Source organism: Ascaphus truei, chromosome 1, assembly GCF_040206685.1.
Source record: "Ascaphus truei isolate aAscTru1 chromosome 1, aAscTru1.hap1, whole genome shotgun sequence".
Lineage (NCBI taxonomy): Eukaryota > Metazoa > Chordata > Amphibia > Anura > Ascaphidae > Ascaphus > Ascaphus truei.
This window is the reverse complement of record NC_134483.1, coordinates 119,129,025-119,153,089: the sequence shown is the minus strand read 5'-3', so window position 1 is coordinate 119,153,089 and position 24,065 is coordinate 119,129,025. Positions and strand designations below refer to the sequence as shown.

Genomic DNA, 24,065 nt, shown 5'->3' with positions numbered 1-24,065 from the left:
TTCAATAAGGTTCACCTTCGTGACTCTCTGTCCTCTTACACCATTGGCATTAAATGTAATACATTCTATTGCACAGGAAATCAGTACCAATTCTCAGTTACAAGCAGACGTACAACTGCTGCTGTTTAGAGAAAGGATATTCTAATTATTGTATGTTTGGGAATGCCTAGGACCAAGCGATTGAAAACATTGGCAGGGAGTCATGAAACCGCGATTCATCAGACATTGCGCCTGATCTTGCAGTAATTGCCATTGACTTGTTCTTCATGACTCCTGGCCACTAATTCAAGATATATTATATCCAAGATCAGTCTCTTGACACATTTCTTTTCATTGTCTTTCCAAATAACGATAAAATCATTGGGATTTAAGCAACATTGGTCCCCTGATGGAAAAAATAGATAATTGGATAAGATTAGATAAAAGCTACTGTTAATGAAAGCATAAAGGCCCTTATTTATTACTAAGAGCTGCTTTTCTATAAGACACATTCCAGTGCTGGCGCAAAAATGTGCATGTAATGTGTTTCTCTCTGGATACACACACATTATATAAAAGTTATGGTGGGTAAAAAAAGTCACAAAAACTCTGCAAACAAATGTTAATTTACGAGAGAAAAACACCCCCCACAGTTGAACGATATGGTATATTTGTCTGCTTTTTTTGCTGGGTTTTTTTTGGCTTCTTTTTGCACCAGAATTGTATCTCCCAATTTCTCTAAGATTACCATGACACGTTCCGCTGAAGAGCTTCCAATGTTCGATGAACTATCCTTAAGACTGGCAAGTCATGCAGTCATTAGGGGTTATGTGTCAAAGTCTCCAAATTGCAAAACTGAAGAAAAATTGTTACACCAGATTTATGAAGGGATAAGGTCTTATAGGAGTCAATGGGACTTTTGCTCCAGTTTTACAGCCAGAAGACTTTTGAATGTACTTGTTGTTTTGAAGCGTGGGCTTATATTTGGATACCGCGATTCTGGATGCATGGAATGCATACTTACTGTATGCAGCAACATGGTCATGCTGTGTTCCTTTGCTGGGTGCTTCTCACCAGCAGTCTCTGCAGCTGCATTCAGAACCAGCGTACATAAGATGCAGCACACCAGCCTTAACTGATCAATAAAGTAACTTATTTATTAAAAAAAGTCAATGTTTCGGTGTTCTGTCACACTATCATAATCCTGATGAAGGTGTGACAACCCCGAAATGTTGACTTGTTTAAATAAAAAAAAGTTAGTTGATCTTATGTACTCTGCTTGTATTTGGAAAGCCATGTTATATATCTCAAGTAACGTAAGTTTTTAATATAATTGTACTTGCATGTAATATAATTATGTTCGCTGCTCTTACAGCTGCTCAGTTACTGAGTTGGGTAAAGGCTTCTAACACAACACATTACAGGCCTAACCTACCTCTTGCAACACAACAAATTGCAGGCCTATCCTACCTCTTCTACCACAATTTAAACCGTGTCTGAAACTGTTACATAGGCCCATAATTACATATTATCTCAGTCCATTAAATGTCTGTAAATTCTATGTATTACCACTCTTCATTTAATGCAACCATCATAACTGCATAGGACATACTTGAAAATGAACGGTAACTCTCAATGTATTACTTCCTGGTTAAACATTTTTTATAAATAAAATAAATTATAAATAAATTATACAAGGTTAATACTTATGAAGAGGAGGTGACATTTCTTCTGCTTTAAGTTCAAAGCCCAGTGTATCCGCATGAGGTTTAAATGTTGAACACGGCGGAGTTAAGGGCATCTCCACCTCAAGCAGATGATACGAGCTGTAGCATGCTGAAAAAGAAAATGTAAAGAAACTTCCATATCAGTACAGGATGAATTCCTGAAACCACAGTCATAAAGCAGAAACAGGCAAAATAAATTGTAGCCCTAATGTGATCTTACACTATGATACTCCGACTAGCACCCTCTCTATCCACCTTTTAGACCCACCTTAAGACAAACTTGCTTAAGGAAGCATATGAGTAGCAGTGTGGCTAATACTATACGCATGATACATAAAGCTTGGTCCCCTGCAGACGCACTTACCAGAACGCCCTCCTACTGTCTCTGTACGTTCTTCCTACCTACCAATTAGATTGTAAGCTCCTCGGAGCAGGGAATTCTCTTTATAAATGTTACTTTTATGTCTGAAGCACTTATTCCCATGACCTGTTATTTATATTATTTGTTATTTATATGATTGCCGCGTATTACTACTGTGAAGCGCTATGTACATTAATGGCGCTATATAAGTAAAGACATACAATACAATGATCTTGTACTGTTTTTCTACGCATGGTAAGATTTTTTTCCCCTCACATACAGTAAAAAGATTTATCTATGAAGTCATCTGCTATTAGACAACTACCTGCACAGGAAGACGCCTTACCATCCTTTGACTTGAACCGTACGTAAGGGCTTTTCCAGCGCTGCAAGGCGTCATATGGCAGAACACTGCTTAGTGGATATGGGCCATAATATGATCAATACTGAAATAATACAATTAGCTTAGTAAGATATAGTAAAATATAAATGACTATAAGCTATAATTACTAAGTGGTGCTACTCCATAAGACACGCTTTCCGGCGCTGAAAGATACTTTACTGCTCATTCACTTCTATGTCTTCCAGCGCCGGAAGGTGGCTCTGTGGAATATCAGCACTTAGTAAATATGGCAGAAAAGAAAGAGCGAGGTGACTGCCGCTACGAGTGAAAAAATGTTGGAAATTCACAGTGACGGGAGACGCACTTAATAACACATTTATATTTCGTGGATCCTGATTGAGCAGAACAGGTTGAGCAAAATAAACTGAGATTTATTCCCTTGATAAGCAAACACACGACAACTGCAGAATACACTTAATAATTACACTTACGGGTATAGGAACAGGGGATAATGTCCAGAAAGGTGCAAAGCACCAGAAGATTGTCTTTTAAAATGTAGTCCTTTTGCAAATTGCCAAATAAATAGCCAGTCCAATCCTTCTGTGAAAGTGCAAAGTCTTTTCTGGTTCTTTGGGGTTCGTTCTGGAATCCGCAGGGCTAACGAAATCCTGAAGCAAGGCAAGTTTCCTTGTTGCGATGTTTTTAACCCCTTGCATTCTGGAATCGTAGCCGCTGTACTTAGATCTTATCCGCTTGAAGAAATCAGGTAACAACAGCAACAACAACAACAACACAGGAATGAGGGTTACAGGCCTTTTTAAGGATAAGGGCCTGTGGGGTTTACATTAGCCTCATCCCATTGGCAAGGAATTATCTTCCTCCTATCAGAACCTGCCATGTCACATGGGCAAATCCTACAGCCAGCCCAGGTAACTCTGAGCATGCTCAGTAAGCAGCTTGGTAGCACTGCTAAGTAAAAAGGGGTCAGTCATTTCTGGGGACGCAATGTATGGAGTTTGGTCCCAAGGTGTGGAATATCCAGGATGAGTAACAGGATCTGCTACTCAGAAACATCCTGATTAAGTGACACTGTAAGACTCTGGGGTCTTTCATCCCCTAGACGCATCGGCATCTCCCCAACAGGGGGCTCATATATGCATAACATTTGTTCCTTAACGCATTACAAAGGCAGGCAGAAAAAAATAGCATCCTGCCGGTACATTTTAAAACTGCAACAGAAAGGCACATCAAAAATATATGTTTCCCTTATGACAAAGTTATATTTTTAATATATGTGTTCTTGGGGGGTTACACTGAGGCTGCACACCAAAAATCAGGGTGCTGGATCACTCCGTTCCTAAATTAGCAGTCTTAATGGACCGGCCCCTGTTATTCAGCACTGCAGGTAGGGACAACAATGCATAGAGGGGAGAATGGTACATGGGAACAGCATATAAAATTAACCCCTTTATCCCCAATACGAAATAGGGGTAACCAGCTGAGCACACTGCCTTTATTAATGCGCTGATTACCCCCATTTTCGCCACACTCACCAGCTGATTTAGAAGGTAAAATCCATTTATTCACCTACATAAAAACAGACAAAGATAGGACAGAACTCCTCCTCCCACACGTTTCACGCCCACAGTGGCGCTTTTTCAGGCACCCAATAATGGGGCCTGTAACTTAGGAAGCAGGGGGTCCCTGAGGCTGAAATTAATGCAGTTCAGCTCAGGAGAATCCCTGCTACAATGCTATATTATTAAAATTTACATTAAAACAGCTTCATTACATTACCGACGAGCTGCTTTGGCAATGAAGGGGTTAATCCAAAGTACCTGGTTTATTGGGGGTACAGGGGGTGGGTGAATGGGGCTAATTGGACCAGGGTGGGTGGTTAGGCCTCTGGGAAGGTTGCGGGAGGAGTTAACCCTTTCATTACCATAGCGGTGGTAACCGCTATGGTAATGAAGGGGTTAACCCCTCCCGCTACCCACCCGGTAGGTCTAACAACCCACCCTGGTCCAAGCACCCCCATTCACCCACTCCCTCTACCCCCAATAAACATTGAAATACAACAACCCTACTACCCATCCCCTCTACCCCACATAACCCTCCCCCAGCCCCCAACACATACAGTACAATAATGGGTAACATTACTATTATCTAGATCTGGATAATAGCACATTTACGCATTAAAAATTAAACAGTGACTCCCAGGAGGTAGAGCTGTAACATGGCTGCATTTCTCAGGAGCTCCCGTACGGCCTACTAACAATCCGCAGACATCGTTCATTTTCTACAGCAAAGTGCATATTAAAAGGTGCCTCTTGGGAGTGTCCCATCAGCCTGCTCTACTGAGACCATTATTGATCTGATTGATTTCCCCACAACTCAATACTTAAAAGAAAATCTGAGGCCTAACCCTGTGCCTCAGTAGCAGTTTAAGGGAAGCACATGCTCAGGGCTTGTTACAGTACATAAACTGTCTCTCTCTCTGAGTGTCATGCCGGCTCTGGGGATATTTATCTCCTCTACGACATCTACTGTGTGTGCTGGTGCCCGTGCTGTGGGAGTTACTAGCTGTGGACAAAGCTTTTGGGGAATCCGGAGTAGTGTCGTTGTGCAAATAATCCGGCTGCCGGCAGAAGCATCATGCCTCAGAGATTACAGATTCTCGGTACCACGCCTGTTTTGCGTCTAAAATGCATGATACGTGCACGCAGACCGGGAGGGTGCAACAGGAGGCAACAACTACAATTGATGCTGATTACATACAACTGATAACTAGACGGATTAGGCAAGATATGAAAAATTGATAAATGCTTTGATACATTTGACAGAAAACTAGCTGAAATAATGGGCACCGCTATTCAACAAGTGACCATGCCTGCAAAACATGGCCAAGAACAGCCACAGCCCACAGCCCATCTCCCCCTGAATACCCCAAGGTGGCAATGCTGCAGAAGAGAAACAGCAATGCTCAACCTCAGGACCAAGTTTTACAGACACGACCTGGCAGTATGAGTATCTCGGGCTTACCTGATCTAACGGTCCACCAGCCATTGATTAAAGACCTGGCGGAAGCACTCCCTTACCGGGCACATCTGATCAGTAAGTTTACCATACCAGTAGCGGGTCGCCACATATCGCCACATATCGCCACACACACGGCTCAGCCCTGGTGCGATCATATATAAGTCACTGACCCGGCAAATGAACACTTAAAAATCCTAAAAGAGAAAGGTTTCTCTCTTCCTCCCCGACCAGAAACTTTTACTTTTCAAAACGCCCCGGAGCTGCCCCCCGAGAGTGGACGTGCTGTTCCCCCGATTACCGCTGGCAGCATGGAAATGGCGGCACATGACCGCCTGATTCCTGTATACAGAGGGGGGCAGCCCTTCATGGTGGATCTGCTCGCTATGGACGCTCCACTTTCCTTCCAGAATAATCTACTATATTATAGACAATCATTGAATCCATCACTGCGAAAGTTTCTACTGCCACCTTCCCGCAAGCCCTAAACACTCACCCTGGGGCAACTACAAGCTTCACCCACCCCCTGTACCAACAACAAAGCAATGCCTGTTATTAATCCCCTTAATTACCTTAGCGGTTAGCCGCTAAGGTCATGAAATTAGCTATAATTTTATTTTTACTGCATAGGATTGAATCCATGGGTAAAAAGAAAAGAAACTCCTTGTTATGCATATTCTGATAGCACCATCCTTTAGCTGGCGTCAAAAGAATACCATTTTTTATCGTACAATATGCTTATCAGAGTTTAGTGAATAGCAGATTCTGGCAAAAAATGCAAATTGTTATAGCCAGAATGTTATAGCTCGGTAAAAAGCCGTTTTAGTGCGATATTGCACTGTTACCGAAGCTTTGTGAATAAAAACACATGCAATATCGTACTAAAATGGTATTTATAGTGCATTAAAGCACTTATCGAAGTTTAATAAATGTGCCCCTATGTGCAATAGTGTCAACTTCTCCACCCTGATCTATTAAATTATTCACCCAGGCAAAAAAACAATTAGTCTTGTTTGACACAATCTCCTCCCATTAAATCCATGAAGCCAGGGATATTGTACATTGCTGGACTTTAGATATTTAACAAATCTTCTTTTCAGAAGTGCTTCCATCAATTTGCTCACTACTGACCTGTAGTTACCGGCCTCTTCCCTACTTCTCCTTTTGTGAAGTGGGATTACGTTTGCGCTTCTCCAGTTATAGTGTATGTAACTACACCTGATAAGAGTTTATTTTTCCCACTGCTCCTCCACTGCACTTAACTACCTCTTGAGGTCATAGAATCCCTTAAATATGGGCCTCGGTCTTTAATACTACGTCATACTGATTGATGATCACTGGAACCTCAGTTCTCACCAACTTTGTCCCTATAGGCCTTAAGTCTAGCATTGATTCCTTGGGCCCCAACACCAATTGATTGAGATTCTCCCTGCAAGGAAACCAGAATGCCCCTGCCTCTGACTGAACCTGCAGCATAGACATTCTGTACCAGTCCACATGTGGCAGACTAATATCTTTATTATCTCTATTTTAACTACTATCTTAGCACTCTATTAACACCCTGTCCAATCCCTCTTCTTGTCCTGGAGGTCTGTAAATCCCACCAGTATGAATGACAGCCTTCTCTTACCCAAAATGTCTGTCTTTTCTCCGGTACCTAGTATTAAAGTAGCTTTTATATTGCTCTTCACATAAAGTGCAACTCCACCCCCCATCCGTCCTACCATGTTTTCTAGCCACGTCCCCATCCTGATTAGCATTGTACCATAACTCAGTACACACTATCTATATCAAAGTTGCATTTGCTCTTGATTTACTTTTGTCTTTTTTTTTTGATACCTGGGTCTAAGATGTTTTCATATTTAGCGGAGTCAACGTCTTGTTTAGTAAGGTGGTGCTCGAACGTTTCCACTTCTCCTGTTGTTTTTGTTAAAAAACCTACAAACAGAAATGTCATAAAACATTTTGGATTACAAGTTATGTTTTGCCACTCAATTCAGCCAATATCCTACGTTTTTTTTTTTTTTTAAATAAATCACTTCTGTAGCATCCGATAACACTTACTGCCTTTTTTTTATTTATTTGACTCAATGCTATTTTAATGAGTTTTAATATACTGATAATCCTTTGATTTCTATAGCAGGTTGTAGCAGACTTCCCCAGCAGTGCAAGATTTTTTCAACACGTTCCTGTTTGTGATCATTTGTTACCAATGTTCCCACCATTTTGAGCTCTAAACTGTAACAATAGTCAATGTTACCTTACTAACATCAGGATACATTGTAGCTGCTGAGTTACACTGACTGAAGGATTGATTCAAACTGAAAGGCAGCCATTACATGAACCCTGGGAATCAGGATATCTGCTGACCGATCACGGGAGGACGAATCGATTGGCAGCTAATTAATTCATTTTCAAAAAAGGTAATCAAAGGCTGCATATATTAAAACAAACATGACCTGTCTCTTTTAAGCAATACTGGTACCACAAATAGCATCAGATATCTTCAAAGAAGAAATGTCACTGCTTTCAAATGTTTTTTTTTCCTTTAATAGATATTCTGCTGATTTGTGGATTAATTACCCTTGTAAAATTGTCTGTTTGACAGCACACTTTGTCATGACATCCCTTTCAATCAAATTCATGCCCAGGACCGCATGATGGTAGCCAGGAATGATGGCAACAAATGCTTTCTGCAGATGCGAGATAACAGCTGTGTAGGTCTAATTATAACAGGGGTATTGTAATGCGTGTTGACAAATGCAAATGAACAAAAGGTTAAAGAAGTAATTTATTAAGAGACAATGAATGATGAGGAAACATGACTGTCAAGCTGCATTTATCTAGGCCAATTGAATAAACTTCTTTCATGCGACTGTGCTTCTTGTGCGAGAGTTATAACGTACATTTTGCTATGTACTGTAAGTGCAGTAAGGGCAGTAGCTGCACAAACAAAGTGCAGTTAACAAAACCATACAAATGCAGTTATTTTTGGGCAAATGTCACTATTTTGTCTGTTAATAGATGAATTCTAGCAATTGTTTTTACATTCATAATGCTCTGAATAGAAATTTTTAAGAGATCCTGCCATACTGATTAGCCATTGCAAGGTGTGAGCTATAGTATAGAGGAATGAAATGTCAGTCTACGTAATTTCCACATGTCTCCAATGCACATTATATCAGCTAGTCTAATATGCCTAAAAATATATCTGAATGCTGGATGGTGATATAATGTACACAAAGCAAGGAAAAAGCAGGCACTAATTCTCAAGAAAACAAAAAATAGAGATTGAATGAAATCCAGGAGAGCGTGTGCCCATAAAAAGAATGATTTAATGGAACCAGCAAAAAAAATACAGCTAGATTACGGGGTACACAGACCCCCACCAACGCGTTTCGAGCGTGAGCTCCTTCTCAAGGTGACACCTTGAGAATTAGTGCCTGCTTTTTCCTTGCTTTGTGTCCATTCCATCTACAGAAAAAACGGAAGCACACCCCCCATTGGGAAAGAAGAATTTTGGACATCCTTAAGGACATTATCTACTCCAAATGTGAGTTATATTTTCACTAGCAAATACTCCATTCTGATATCTTATGCTGGGGCACTTTATTATTGTGTGGCCCCTTACTACATTGTTCGTGGGGGTCCTAGCCCACTAGTCAGATTATAATAGAGGAGTGATTCATGCAAGATTGTTTTGTGTCCTATGGATTGGTTATCCCTTATTCATTACCGGGGGGGTTTCATTTCAAGAAACATTATATGTATTCATTGAACTTTGCAATTTTTGTAAAATATTTTGAGGCTTTTTTTTTTTTAGAGCACCACACATTTTTTTCCATTTTCTGATGGTGATATAATCCCATGGTAAAACATTTCTGAATACATATCACCGTTTGCCATAGACACTGAGGCATACAGAAATACCATTGGTTTCCAAACTATAGGGTAAATTGGTAATTTGGGATTTTGTTGGAATTGCTGGCTAAACTAGTTGCTTCACACCAAATGAACACGATCTGCCGCTCACCTAATATAATACAATGATCATCCACGGTTGTAAGAGAAAGAGGTGGTGCATCAGGGATGAAACCTGACTAGAACCTAACACTTTGTGAAACCCCTTGGGGTGCTCACAAAAAGAATCCCTACTGTATATTGATGCACTCAACCTAATTATAATATTATTGGCAGTATATGACTGCCGAGTGTAATACTCAAAACATCAAGGACGACTAAGGACTAAAGTGGTCCCAAAAGACCCCACTAATAGAAAAAAATAATACAATTTTATTAACATATATGCTTGAAAAATAACAGACACAATGAGGTTAAAATGCAATGTAAATAAAATCCCCTTGGTGAAACCAGACCTGCTGAGTAGTTGGTATATGAGGATGTATAAAGGACTGTTTGGTCACTAGCCTGGTAATTGCCCCTAGTGTTGGCAGCCAGTGTGAAATATAATAAGCAGAATCAATGTTGTGTCCCTCAAACATCCGAACCCCTCAACGTTATGTGGAGCTAGGAGTATGGAGTAGTGCTGAAAGCGAGAAGGGGTAAGGAGGAGCAGAGGGATGATCGCTATGGTGAGTGTTCACATGTATAGGTGTAGCCACCAAAACAACTCAGTCCAGTGGTTCTGCTGCCCAACCTTACCTCCTATCTCTGTACAAAGCGTGGAGGTGTACATGTAATGCGTCTAGTCAGGTAACAATAGCAGGTGCGCAAAAATCCCCCTGAATATAGTGCATGCCCCCGTGATACAACAGTGGGTACAATTGTAGATGCGATGATGTAGCTATATATCTCAGAGTAACGGAATATCAAAAGGAAATCCTGTAACAGAATGACATGCTAGTTATCCATGTCTTTCCACAGCAACAGTCGCCTCTAAGAAAATAGCATAATTGGTAACTCTGTACCGATAAATATAGGCCAGATGCAACACTTGGATGCCTCACCACCAGGTGTCAGGCTGTATCTAAAATATATGTATCAGCATAAAACAAATGAAAAGGCAGATGGCTATGGCTGTGAGTTACAGAGTGCAACAATGTGAACAAGAGGTACTGTTGCCAAATTAACTATTATGTATCAGTTGAATTCCAAGCAAACAGTATCCCCTACAGAAAAACACATGTGACAAATGATGCTAAACAGAATAATGTAAGTGCAGGGGGGAAAGGGGAAAGGTAGTGAACAGGGCGCTTCCAAGGAGTGAAATAAAAAACAGTGGTTGTGGATATATAATAAAGCACAAATAAACACCTAAAGACAATTAATAACCTTCACCACCCAGTGATAATAGGTAAATATAATGTATACAATAGGTAATATGCAGCTCAACTTCCTCATAGGGGACTGTTCCAAGTACCCAGATGATAAACGACTTTTCTTCTTGGAGAGGAGGAGCGCAAAGTGACTCAGTGATATATGTGAAAAGAAATAAAGGCAAATATAGTGCAGAGTGTAATATTTATTGTGTAATGGTTATTGTGACGTCATGACGCTGACGTCCGCATGGGGAACAGACCGGCAGAGTGGAGTTGGGAACTACGAGGAAACGGGTTGTATTGCGTTGGCGTCAGCCTCCATACATTATTATGGTGTTGTGGCTATTATGAATGCTCTCTTAGTCCATTATATTTCTATGGATAGATGTTATTCCTAAGGCCTCGGCCATGTTTAGCGCTTGCTTGCTGAAGCGTGCTGACGCGCGCTCCCGCTCAGCACTGAGCCCTTACAGCCGCAATTAGAGCGGCTTTAGTAGGGGCTCACCTGCGCTTCCGCAAGCGCGTGGAAGCGCAGGTCTTAGGGGAATTTAAAATTCCCCCGCTTGCCGGCGCGACAGGCCGGTCACGTGAGCGGTTCGCCCAATGAGGGCGAACCAGCTCCGTGACGTCACTGGCCCGCCCCCGGCCAGTGACGTGCCCGCCCCCTGACGGCCCGCTGACAACGCGTGCGGTAAGCAACTGCAAGGCCAGGGAAAGCACCCGCTTTCCCTGCGCCTCAGCGCGCCTCAGCACGCCAGCAGGGAGCCTGGCCGAGGCCTAAGTGATTACATTGATTACACACACATACACTGGCGACACACTTTATTCGAGCTCGGCTAGTCCCACGAATTCGGGTATACCCGGGTGTATTGAGGTTTGTGACTGTTTTCTGCCCGAGTGCATTGGGTTATTTTCCAGGCAGGGATTGAAGCATTTTATTCCCACTGGCTGCAATACTGCACAGTATATATATATATACTGCATTACAATTCATGAATTTATGCCATCTGGTAGACATGCGAAGCATTGCAGCCTATTAAATCCTAATCATTATCATTTAACAGATCAGCCGCCCGTCAGCCAGGCATGAACCCAGGCTGGAAGGCAAACGCAACAGGGCTTGTCAGAGGTGAGGAGCGGCGCATTCCAGGTATCTGCCAGGTACATACTGGGTATTTGCTCGAATAAAGTGTGTCGGTGCAGTAGGGAGGCTCTAGCTGCAGGTACAGTACCTCTTGTTCACATTGTTGCACTCTGTAACTCACAGCCATAGCCATCTGCCTTTTCATTTGTTTTATGCTGATACATATATTTTAGATGCAGCCTGACACCTGGTGGTGAGGCATCCAAGTGTTGCATCTGGCCTATATTTATCGGTACAGAGTTACCAATTATGCTATTTTCTTAGAGGCGACTGTTCCTGTGGAATGACATGGATACCTAGCATGTCATTCTGTTACAGGATTTCCTTTTGATATTCCGTTACTCTGAGATATATAGCTACATCATCGCATCTACACTTGTACCCACCGTTGTATCACGGGGGCATGCACTATATTCAGGGGGATTTTTGCGCACCTGCTATTGTTACCTGACTAGACGCATTACATGTACACCTCCATGCTTTGTACAGAGATAGGAGGTAAGGTTGGGCAGCAGAACCACTGGGCTGAGTTGTTTTGGTGGCTACACCTATACATGTGAACACTCACCATAGCGATCCCTCACCATAGCGATCCCTCTGTTCCTCCTTACCCCTTCTCGCTTTCAGCACTACTCCATACTCCTAGCTCCACATGACGTTGAGGGGTTTGGATGTTTGAGGGACACAACATTGATTCTGCTTATTATATTTCACACTGGCTGCCAACACTAGGGGCAATTACCAGGCTAGTGACCAAACAGTCCTTTATACATCCTCATATACCAACTACTCAGCAGGTCTGGTTTCACCAATGGGATTTTATTTACATTGCATTTTAACCTCATTGTGTCTGTTATTTTTCAAGCATATATGTTAATAAAATTGTATTATTTTTTTCTATTAGTGGGGTCTTTTGGGACCACTTTAGTCCTTAGTCGTCCTTGATGTTTTGAGTATTACACTCGGCAGTCATATACTGCCAATAATATTATAATTAGGTTGAGTGCATCAATATAGGGATTCTTTTTGTGAGCACCCCAAGGGGTTTCACAAAGTGTTAGGTTCTAAACTGGTTGCTTGTAATGTTATAACTGTAGATATTAGCTATTTAATTACCCCATTATTTCCCTCTCTAGAGTATATACTGGCAAGTATGGTGTGTTAATGGTGTAAGTCAATTTACAATTGCAGTTCCAAAAGACGGAGCAGTGTACCTATTGCTAAAACATGTCACAATGTTATTAGTAAAAGGCTGTGGTGATGGTCATTTCCTCTTAACTTTTATATGTATCTCTTATAGGTTTTACTTTCTCCTTTACCTTCTGTGACTGTCTGTCCTTTGTGCTCATCTGTTTCCATTTCTGGAGTGAGTCCCAGGAGGATAATGAGTTCTGATACACCGAATCCGCTTTCTTTGGAGTCATCGTTCATATGGACTTCCAGTTTACAGGGCAACATTAGGCACTGTTAAGTGCAGATGTGATAAAACACAATGTTAATACACATTAATATGGTGCTCTATCACTCGTGACAGCCTCAGCCATAGTTCTTTCTAAGCTCAATGGAAATTAAAGAATTTCACAATTTGAATTCTCCTTTTTCAGGGAATGCCATTACTTTCTGTGTTCAGAGCCAACAGAATACAGGGCTCCCAGCAGATGCTACTAGGTAGCAGAGCGCTTAAAATCAAACATGGGGTAATGCAAAGTACTGTACTGTACTGTACATATGGCGCCATAGATTATAAGCGGGTCTCAGATCATAATGAACATGTTAAGACAGAGCTATGGCTAAAACATTTACTATGTATGATGTCATGTTGAATGACATGTTGAACCACATAAACATTATTATACAGTAAACTTCTCACAAATTATTGAATGAATAATCTAGATCTGTAACAGAGGCAAAGTCTTTCAATATTCCTTATCTCTGTAATATTGGCCATACAATTGTGTAAATGAGTAACTATATCACCAGGTGCTGCTTTTGTATTATCTTCTCTATTAGCAGTGTCACCTTTTGTTAGAATGTAACATATTGTTTGATAGATTACACTCAGGCAAAATGAAAATGAATGTTAGAGGCAGCCAGGAGGCCAGGTTTCCCCAGGGCTGTAAGGTGCCTCACGTCAGTGTATTGTGTGATATGGAGTAGCATTGATTAGTAAATATGGCCAAAAGTGCCCTGGATACATTTTTTAAGGGACCAGCTTTGGTGCTACAGGAACAGCATTGGTGCTACATTAGGATGGGATATTTAGGAAATTAATTTTGCTGACACTTAACTTTTAATAACAATTATTTTTCAGGACAGCTTCAGAAGCTGCATACTGAAGTGAACCCATCTCTGGCTGGAGCTGCACCTTTGATCTTGGCTAGGTGGTCACTTTAGGCCCGGGCCATAGAGGGGGGGAGCCGTGCTGAGGCGCGTGGACGCTGAGGCTCGCCTGCAGAAGCTGGGCGATTTCATGCCCATACAGGCGAGCCAGCGTCCGCGATCGGAGGTGGGGGGAGACTTAGGGAGGCGGGGCAGTGACGTCGCTGGGCCAATCGCCCGCGACGCACTGACGTTGACATCACGGCGCCGTGACGTTGACGCAGCCCCACTCTCATTGGAGGTTTTCAGCCGACAGCGCGCAGAAAAACAGCTTGGCGCTTGGCTGAAACCTCCAACTCCTCCGCACGCCTGCGGACGCTCGCGCGAGCCCCCTCTCAAGGCATCCTCATTGAGGATGCAGGGGCTCAGCGCGGAGCGTCCGCACGCCTCAGCACGGCCTGTCCATCTATGGACACGGCCTAGTGGGGAGAAACCTCCAGCTAGCTACTTGTCACCTTCTATAAGCATTGTTTGCTAATGTAAGGGGTCATATTTACTAAACGATGCTGAGCAATAATATCTCCTGGGGTTGGGAGACATGCTATTACCCATTCACATAAATAGTTTGTAAGATGTCTTCCAGTGCTGGAAGGTGTCTTACGACATAGCATAGCTTAATAAATATGGGCCAAGATGTCTGTATGAAAATGCTTTATTCTACATCAGGTGTGCCTGCTGAATTTATACTAAAGGGTTATTGTGTTAGCCAGCAGGAAAAACAAACAAATAAACTTTCCTTTATTAGTTAAGTGATGTTTAGTGTGTGTCTGAAGATAGATGAAGAGGTTTAAACTGTAATACTACTGAGTTCTAATCTTAATACACAACAATAAGACCAGCCACTTACATGACAGCTGTGTATAATCAATTGATTAATGTGTTGTAACAAGAAGGGGCATTCTGGATTGTAAACAAATATTTGTTATGATGTTAGCTATGAGGCAGTTTTTCACGGTCTAGGACATTTCACCATGACCAAATGACCGCTGGCTGCTTCGACGCAAAGGTAAGACCCTAAACTTAACCCCTACCCTAAAACCCCCTACCACCTTAAGCTTTCCCCTAAAAGCCCCTGCCCTAAAAAACCCTACGCTAACCGCTAAACACCCTTCAATTAACCTCCTACCCTAACCAGTAAAACGTACCTCAGAAGCAGCCAGAGGCAGAGGTTCTAGCGGTGGATCGGCTGCGGCAGAGGGGCCATCTGTGGCCGAAAACCAGTCGTCATTTGGTGGCGGTGAAATGGCCGCCACCAAATGTCCTGTTCCGGTTTTTCAAACCTCAGTTCTACACAGTGTTTTACTAAAATAATGTTTTTGGAAAAAAAAACAATTTTTGGGATGTTGTGTAAACAAACTACTAAAATAGAATATATTAAAAGAGCTAGAACAGGTTAGACATTTTGTTTGTTATTCAGGAAAAAAGAACATACTGTAGCACAGACTCATTTTATCATCTTAACCTGATAGACATTTATCAAAATTAATGTTTACAACACACATGAGAATATGTGCTGTTCTAATGGTTAATTTATAACTTGTAACATGTATTTAGCTTGTCTAATTCATAACTGGCCAACCTCTTCTGTGTTCATGGGTAGCACACAGAAATCTTCTTTAAAGGCATTTTGTTCTTCTTCTGTCTCCATAGATACGTCCATTCTATGATGGAAAGGGAAACATTAGTGTAGGGCAGTGGTTCCCAATCTGTGCGCCGGCCGGGCCGCAGGGGATTAGCTGCAGGTCAGAGGAAGCCGGGGGCGGGGCTTCCACTTTGTGCAGAGCACACGGTGAGTGTGTGTCTGCCTTCCCGCTCCTGGCTCCTCTGTCTGCTGGTGGCTGCGCGGTGTCCCGTCCCCTTCTGCCCTAGGTGATAGGAGAAGGTAGCGGGGGTGCTGGGGGGGAGTTTGCCTGTCCTGGAGGTGTGTGCAAGGGGAGGCGGGGAGCCACCTGCACGGATCTCCTGCTTTCCTCCCTACCCCCCCCAGTCACTCACATTCGTCGCTGCCTCTGCTCTCCACTGCGTGTGTGTATCAGTGTGTGTGTGTGTATCAGTGACTGTGTGTGTGTGTATCAGTGACTGTGTGTGTGTGTATTAGTGACTGTGTGTGTGTATCAGTGACTGTGTGTGTGTGTATCAGTGACTGTGTGCAGGGGGAGGCGGGGAGCCGCCTGCACGGATCTCCTGCCTTTCCTTCCTCTCCCCCTCCCCCCCAGTCACTCACATCCGCTGCCTCTGCTCTCCACTGCTCTCCACTGCTCTCCACTGTGTGTGTATGTGTGTATCAGTGACTGTGTGTGTATCAGTGACTGTGTGTGTGTGTATCAGTGACTGTGTGTGTGTATGTGTGTGTGTGTGTGTGTATCAGTGACTGTGTGTGTGTGTGTGTGTGTGTGTGTGTATCAGTGACTGTGTGTGTGTTTATCAGTGACTGTGTGTGTGTGTATCAGTGACTGTGTGTGTGTGTGTGTATCAGTGACTGTGTGTGTATCAGTGAGAGTCTGGGAGAGTGTGTGTCAGAGAGTGTGTGTCTGAGAGTGTGGGAGAGTGTGTGTCTGAGTCTGAGGGAGTGAGAGAGTGTGTCTGAGAGTGAGTGAGATGTGTCTGAGAGTGTGTGTTTGAGAGTCAGAGAGAGTGTGTCTGAGAGAGTGAGAGAGAGTGTGTCTGAGAGAGTGAGAGAGTGTGTGTCAGAGAGTGAGAGTGTGTGTCAGAGAGTGAGAGAGTGTCTGAGAGAGTGAGAGAGTGTCTGAGAGAGTGAGAGTGTGTCTCTGAGAGAGTGTGTCTGAGAGTGTGTGTCATAGAGAGTGAGTGTGTCTGAGAGAGTGAGAGAGTGTGTGTCTGAGAGAGTGAGTGAGAGAGAGTATGTCAGATTGAGAGAGAGTGTGTCTGAGAGAGTGTGTGTCTGAGAGAGTGAGAGAGTGTCAGAGAGTGAGAGTCTGAGAAAGTGTGTCTGAGAGTGAGAGTGTGTCTGAGAGAGTGAGTGTGTCTGAGAGAGTGAGTGTGTCTGAGAGTGAGAGTGTCTGAGAGAGTGTCTGAGAGTGAGAGAGTGTGTGAGAGCGAGAGTGTGTGTCTGAGAGAGCGAGAGTGTGTGTCTGAGAGCGAGAGTGTGTGTCTGAGAGAGAGAGTGTGTGTCTAAGAGAGAGAGTGTGTGTCTGAGAGAGATACCAACTGCGCACTGCAACTGTTAGGTATGTATATACAACTTTGTTTTTACTTTGGGCGCCACGGAAAAATCCTGATCGCCTTGGGGAGCCTTGAACCGAAAAAGTTAGGTAACCACTGGTGTAGGGGATATGCATCCCGGAAGCACAACGATGTGTTCTCTTATAAACAACTGGTCTTCACATGTCCCTTATGTCCTTTAATAAGTAATGTGTGGCTTATCTGAGATAAAATGAACGATATAATAATACTCATGTGCTGTTTAATATTCATGTATAAATGTCTATGTAGTCATTTCTTCATTGCATACATAGTTCATTACGTAGGGACGTTGTTTCTGTCATGCTCAGTGCGATCGCCCTTATTAGAGGAGACCATTGAATCAGACCCTTAGGCCACACTTATAGTGCTAGCGAAAGTTATCATTTGATTTTAAGCGACGTCGCTGGCGACAAGGCCAGTGACGTCACGAAAGGGGCGGGCCGCGGTCTCTGTGGCGACTGTCTCTGAAAAATCAAATAGACCCGGCTTCAAAATTTTTGGTCGCTCCGTCTCCATCGCTCTTACGATAAGCGCTTGCGACGGAGTCAATGTATTTGTTTCGGAGCGACGTCGCAAGGCACTATAAGTGCAGCCTTAGAATCAGTAGTCGAAGTATGATGGTACTAGGGCATACAAGGTACCACTACTTGTATTTTTACACCCAGAGTACCACTCTGTTTTCTTTTTTTAATAACTATATTTTTGAAATCAAGTTTCCAAGGCGGATAGGATACAGAAGCGAAGAAGGGAGGGGGAAATAGGGAATGGGGGCCATAGGGAGGGGGGCAAGGGCAACACCATTGACACGTATTTACACACATTCTGATAGGATGACACATTGCAGATTTTTATACATGTTTTATGTTTACACATATTGTTTTATACATATAGATTGTCGTTGCCAGCGTATAGAAGTTCGACCCTCGCCTTTTGTTACTAAACACAGGACTCCTCCGATTAAAAGTTGGCGTGAAGCTCAGGAGAACCTGCAGAGAAAGCGGCGAGAGAGGACTTAGGGGGAAAAAAATGATTTTTTCCTACATTGGATTGATGCCGGGAGTCTCTGGAGCTGATACACATTAATATCAGCACCGGAGACCCCCGGCATGAATCCCATGCAATAAAAATGCATTTATAGGCAACTTAATTACATTAGTGGCTAACCGCTATTATTTATTTTTATATTTGTGATTGCCCATTGACTGCTAATGTATTAATCTGTGCCCCTTTAGGGTACAGATAAATAGTGACAGCCAACGCATTTTTTGGCAAATGCTTGTTTTGAATTGATTATTATTTTATAGATTTCTGTTTATTGTTTAGATAAAATTGTTTTGAATTTGGCTTTCTTACTTTTAGTACATTTTAGGATTGGTTAGTGTTTTAAATTAATTAATTGTTTTGTTGGCTAGTGCTTTTATTTATTGAATTGATTGGTTGGCTAGTAGTTTTATTTATTTAATTAATTTGTTGCCTAGTGGTTTTATTTCTTGAATTGATTGGATAGGTGTTTATTTAATTCTTATGTTTTGGAATAACATAATTTTTATTGTTTTGCTGTTTTGGTGATAGATAAATGTTATTCATGTGTACTATAAGGCTTTTAAATTATTTTATTGTTGGGGTGTTTAGGTGCTTGTGTATTTATTTTATTATTGTGTATTTTTGGCCTTAATGGTTTTTATTAGGTTGACCGTTGAGGGCTATAGTGGCTTATCATGCCCATATTATATGTGTATGATATACCACTGTGCCAATCAATGGGTACAGGGTGGGTATAGTGGGTCCAGGGTGGGTGGTTAGGCCTCTCAGGTGGGTAACGGGGGACGGAGGTTAACCCCTTAATTACTATAGCGGTTATTAATCGCTACGGTGATTAAGGAGTTAGGGGCCAGTAGATTGTATTTTTTATGTACTCTTGCTGGCTACGAACCTGCAGTATGCTGATGAGGACGCCCTTCATGATGGCAGGGGTAAGTAGAACATTTTTTTATTTACTTTATTTATGCTTGCTGCCTAATGGTTGATTTTATAATGGGCAAATGAGCTATTATTCATATCTGGATAATCGTTATTTTGCCCATTAATGTACTGTATGTGTTGTGGGGGGGGGGGGGTTATTGGGGGTAGGGGAGGTGGGTAGTAGGGTTGTTGTGTTTATTTTTGTTTCTTGGGGGTAGAGGGATTGGGTGAAGGGTGTAGTAGCCCCAAGGGTGGATGTTTAGGCCTTCCGGGGGGTAGCGGTACTGGTTAGCCCATTAATTACCATAGCGGTTCCCACCACTATGGTAGTGAAGGGGTTAACTCCTCCCGTAACATTCCAGACAGGCCTAAACACCCACCCTGGGACTGCTACCCCCTTCATCCACCCCCTCTGCCCCAAGAAACAGGCTATTGAGGTTTAATCCCTTCATTGCCTTAGTCATAGCCGCTAAGGTAATGAAGCTGTTTTAATATACATTTTAATACTAGTGTAGATGAGCACGGGGTCTCCGGAGCAGAACCGTGTTGTTTTGAGGTCCGGGAACCCCATGTTTCCCGAGATACAGGCCATGTTATAGGGTGCCGGTATCTCCTATGCATTTTATTCCCATGGTCATGTGACGCGAGACATTTAAATGCATAGTAGATATCAGCACCCCATAACAGGGCCTGTATCTCTGGATTCAGGGGGTCCTCGGACCTGGAATCAATGTGGTTCTGCTCCAGAGACCCCCTGCTCAGCTACGCTAGTATTAAAATTTATATTAAAATATTTCGATCGCTGGCGAGATATGCGCAGGGAGAGGTGGCTTTCTCTGTGCAGCTCTCTTTGCAGCTGAAAGAAATAGCCGGGTAAGCCCTTTGAGCGGTGATCATCACGTCGCCCAAAACTCACCCGTTTTGGGAATTTTGCTATCACAGGTATAACCGTCCTGGTGATTTTTTAAAGAAGGCTTATAGAGTAGACACAGCGAGAAATTAGGGCTGAGATGTAAGGAGGGGCAGAAGCGTGTAAAGCTTTAAAAGTGTGAAGGAGAATTAAGTGCGAGATGCGTGATTTGATAGGAAGCCAGGAGAAGGATTTCAGCAGGGAAGACGCTGAGACAGATTTTGGAAAGAGTAGAGTGATTCTGGCAGCAGCATTTAGGATAGATTGTAGGGGAGGCAGGTGAGAGGCAGGAAGGCCGGACAGCAGGAGGTTACAGTAATCGAGACGGGAGAGAATGAGGGCCTGAGTCAAAATTTTTGGCAGTCGAGTAACAGAGGAAAGGGCGTATCTATGGTATATTTTGGAGCGACATGTTTTAGAGACGTTTTGAATGTGAGAGAGGAGTCGAGTATGACCCCATGGCAGCGTGCTTGGGCTACTGGGTGAATGATGGTACTTCCAACAATAATGTGGAAGGAGGTAGTAGGGCCAGGTTTGGGAGGAAGTATGAGGAGCTCTCTTTTTGTCATGTTAAGTTTAAGTTGGCATGATATCGCAGAGAGACATTCCGAAACTTTGGTCTGTGCAGCAGGTGTAAGGTCAGGGGCTGAAAAGTAAATTTGTGTGTGCTATCTAGAAGCCTATACAGAAGAATAGCATTATATGTGATGTATAAAAAATATAAAAGGTACAACAGCCTGTTTTTATTTGCAACTGTGTAAAGATGTTCCCATGCAAGGGGGCCTATGCATAAAAGAGTCTTGTTGTACCACCCACAAGCTTCTGGCGTCCTATTTGTCATCGCCCAGCTTACCACAATAGCCCCTGAGATAAGGTAAATTATTGCCGAGTTGAATATTACGCCATATCCCAAAGTACTCTCCTTAGGAACAGAACAAGGAGGGTTACATATTAAAGCCACTTGGACCTCTGCTTAGAATCATTATTATGTTTATAGAGAGATAATTACTTTAATATTACCCCATTTATATTTTTGCATGGTTTGAACATAATATCAACAGCTATTTGTTCTTTCCATGAATATTTTATTTAATCCCTTCAATACTAAAAGGATCTGTGTTGCAGTCGCTTTCAGAGCTGAAGGGGTTAAAAAATGGATATCTCTGTTGCCATCCTGATGTGGTTTCCTGGACTTAAAGTTCGCCTATGGTGGTCAATATAACCTTGCGCAAGGTATGAAACCCTTCACTATCACAGTAGCCAGACAAAATCAGGTTTGACAGGATAAGATGCAAGGTGCTGGATTGTTCCCGGTTGGGAATTATAATACTATGGCCTAGTGTTTCACTGGCATGCTAAAAGCACCCCCATGTATCAACCAGCTTTGTATGGCCCTTTAAGCCCCGTGAGCCATGTACTGTTGTGACCTTGATTGGCTACTCTGCAGATTTATTTCCTATCTTATAATTATATAAATACGGGAAACACAGCAAAGAGTGTAAATCTTTTCAAAGAATGGACTTGTCTTGTAGTGCTGTGGTAATTGAACCATATGTAAATCATATGTTGCCATAAATTAGAGATGCAGAGTTGCTGAACCAACATGAATACACTATGATGACACTAATACATGATATTTACAATGTGATCTTAATTAATGTGAGTGGCAATAGTTCAGCCAGATAACCATGTAGGCTTACTAAACAAAAAACTAACTTTAGTAAAAGTAGAGTAATACTGTACTATTTACTGATAAGGGCTGGTTGGGGCTTTACAGGTATTATAAACTCATCTATTTATTACTCATACTGTATGTGGCTATATACAGTAGGACAAGATAGCGTTCAAACAGCTAAATATATAATATGGGTGGCGGCCATTAAGCTTGAAATGAAGAACAAGTTCATTTATTTACCGAATGCCCAGGTTCTTAAGGCGCTAAGTTCAGTAATAACCAAATCGTTATATTTAATATTCAAGGACTCTGTTCCCACAGGCTCAGTAGCACATGATTGGCGTAAAGCAGATGTGGTGCCTATATTTAAAAAGGGAGCTACATCACAACCGGGGAATTACAGACCTGTAAACCTGAGATCAATAGTGGGGAAGCTACTTGAAGGTATAGTAGGGGATACTATGCAGAAATACCTTATGGATAACAAAATTAGTAGTAGTAGTAGTCGGCATAGATTTATGAAGGGTAGTTCATGTCAAACTAACCTTATTAGTTTCTTGAAGGGTGGAAACAGGAATTTAAACCATGGTAATGCAATTGATGGTGTCTACTTAGATTTGCAAAGGCTTTTGATACAGTGCCACACAAGAGGTTAGTGTATAAAAAAAGGCAATTGGTGTCGGTAAACATATTAGCACCGGGATTGAAAACTGATTTGAGGTTAGATAGCAGAGAGTTATCATAAATGGAGCCCTTAAAGTTATGAGTGAAGTACCTCAAGGTTCGGTAATGGGACCCTTGCTTTTAAACTTGTTTATTAATGACCATGAGGTTAGGATAAAGAGCAAAGCAGGGCCATCTTAACGCATGGGCACGCTGGGCAGTTGCCCGGGGGCCCCACAGCATAGGGGGCCCCCACGCACCCGTCCCATGCGTGCATGGGGTTGCCACCTCTCCGGGTGAGATTTGGCATCCCCTTCTCCGGGCTACGGGTTTGTCCCTGAAATCTCCGGCTGGGCGGGTGGTCTGGGTGGCAGTGGCCCGCTCATGTGAATGACAGGAGCCGGGCGGCAGTGAGCAGTGGCGTGCTCACGTGAATAACAGGAGCCAGGCGGCAATGAGCAGTGGCGCGCTCACGTCAATGACAGCTGCCGGGCGTCAGAGGTTTGGAAGACTGTGGTGGAGCGTGCTGTGCCCGCACGCACGAGCGCTCCCAAGTGCCCCCAACTCGCAAGTCAAGTCCAAGTCTCTACTGCAGCCAGGTACATGTCACTGCCTCACCTGGTGCTGTCCTGTCCTCCATTGCAGTGCCACGCTGCTCTCTGAGTCTCACTCTGTCCTCTCTGGCTGTCCTCCTTCTCCTGCTGTGGTGTGTATATATTGTGGCAGGACGGCCTCGCGGCGGGGTCAGTAAGACACTAGACACGTTGGGACGTTAAACTATAGTGGTTTATTAGCCACAGCAAAATAAAGTACGGGTGCACTGTCCCTTTAAAAAAAGTACTTCCTAGAAATTAAAGCCTATTCCCGTTAGGGAAACTAACTCACTTCTTGAGCCCTTACTAACAGGACAGCCAGCTAATCTGGTTATGCCCAAAACATATGCAACACAAAGTATAACCAATAAGTGTAATAATAAAGTCTTATCTGTTGCAGCTCCAGTAGCAAATAGGAACACGGTTCCGGGGAGCAGGCTGTGTCTAGCCTCGCAGTAATGTTTATCTTTATCCTGGGTTGGGGTCCCAGCTGGTCCCAGCAGCAAAGCTCCTCGCAGGACTGGGGGACCAGAGCAGCAACTGCTACGGCTTCGTAGCCGGGAGAGTCCTGTGGAAAAACAAGCTCACCTTGTGTGAGCAACTTCCTGCTTTTTAAACCTGCAGTCTCTCAGGCCTCCTGCTTAATTAGGCTGCAGGTGTGCTTCTTTCTGTCTGAGGAGATTAACACTCTGTGAACTGGCTGCAGCATCTCTCCATTCACTGTCACAGCCTACTGAGTCAGTGACTCTGTCACATATCCCTCTCCCCAGCGAAACATTGTCCTGTGGAGCGGCCCGTGCACCAGCATCT

General features: G+C 43.0%; 1 protein-coding gene across 3 annotated transcripts in view; it reads right to left on the bottom strand.

The window, feature by feature from the left end:
• SHOC1 (shortage in chiasmata 1) overlaps positions 1-24,065 on the bottom strand; it is a 203,922-nt gene that overhangs the window by 113,551 nt on the left and 66,306 nt on the right. For 2 of the 3 annotated variants that reach the window (XM_075594058.1, XM_075594064.1), the window contains exons 7-10: positions 15,828-15,909; positions 13,189-13,333; positions 7,286-7,384; positions 1,686-1,815 (exon numbers count right to left, since the gene is read on the bottom strand). In XM_075594058.1, coding sequence (XP_075450173.1) covers positions 1,686-1,815; positions 7,286-7,384; positions 13,189-13,333; positions 15,828-15,909 — 456 coding nt within the window. The remainder of the gene's footprint in view (positions 1-1,685; positions 1,816-7,285; positions 7,385-13,188; positions 13,334-15,827; positions 15,910-24,065) is intronic. The other variant, XM_075594073.1, reaches the window with a different exon arrangement.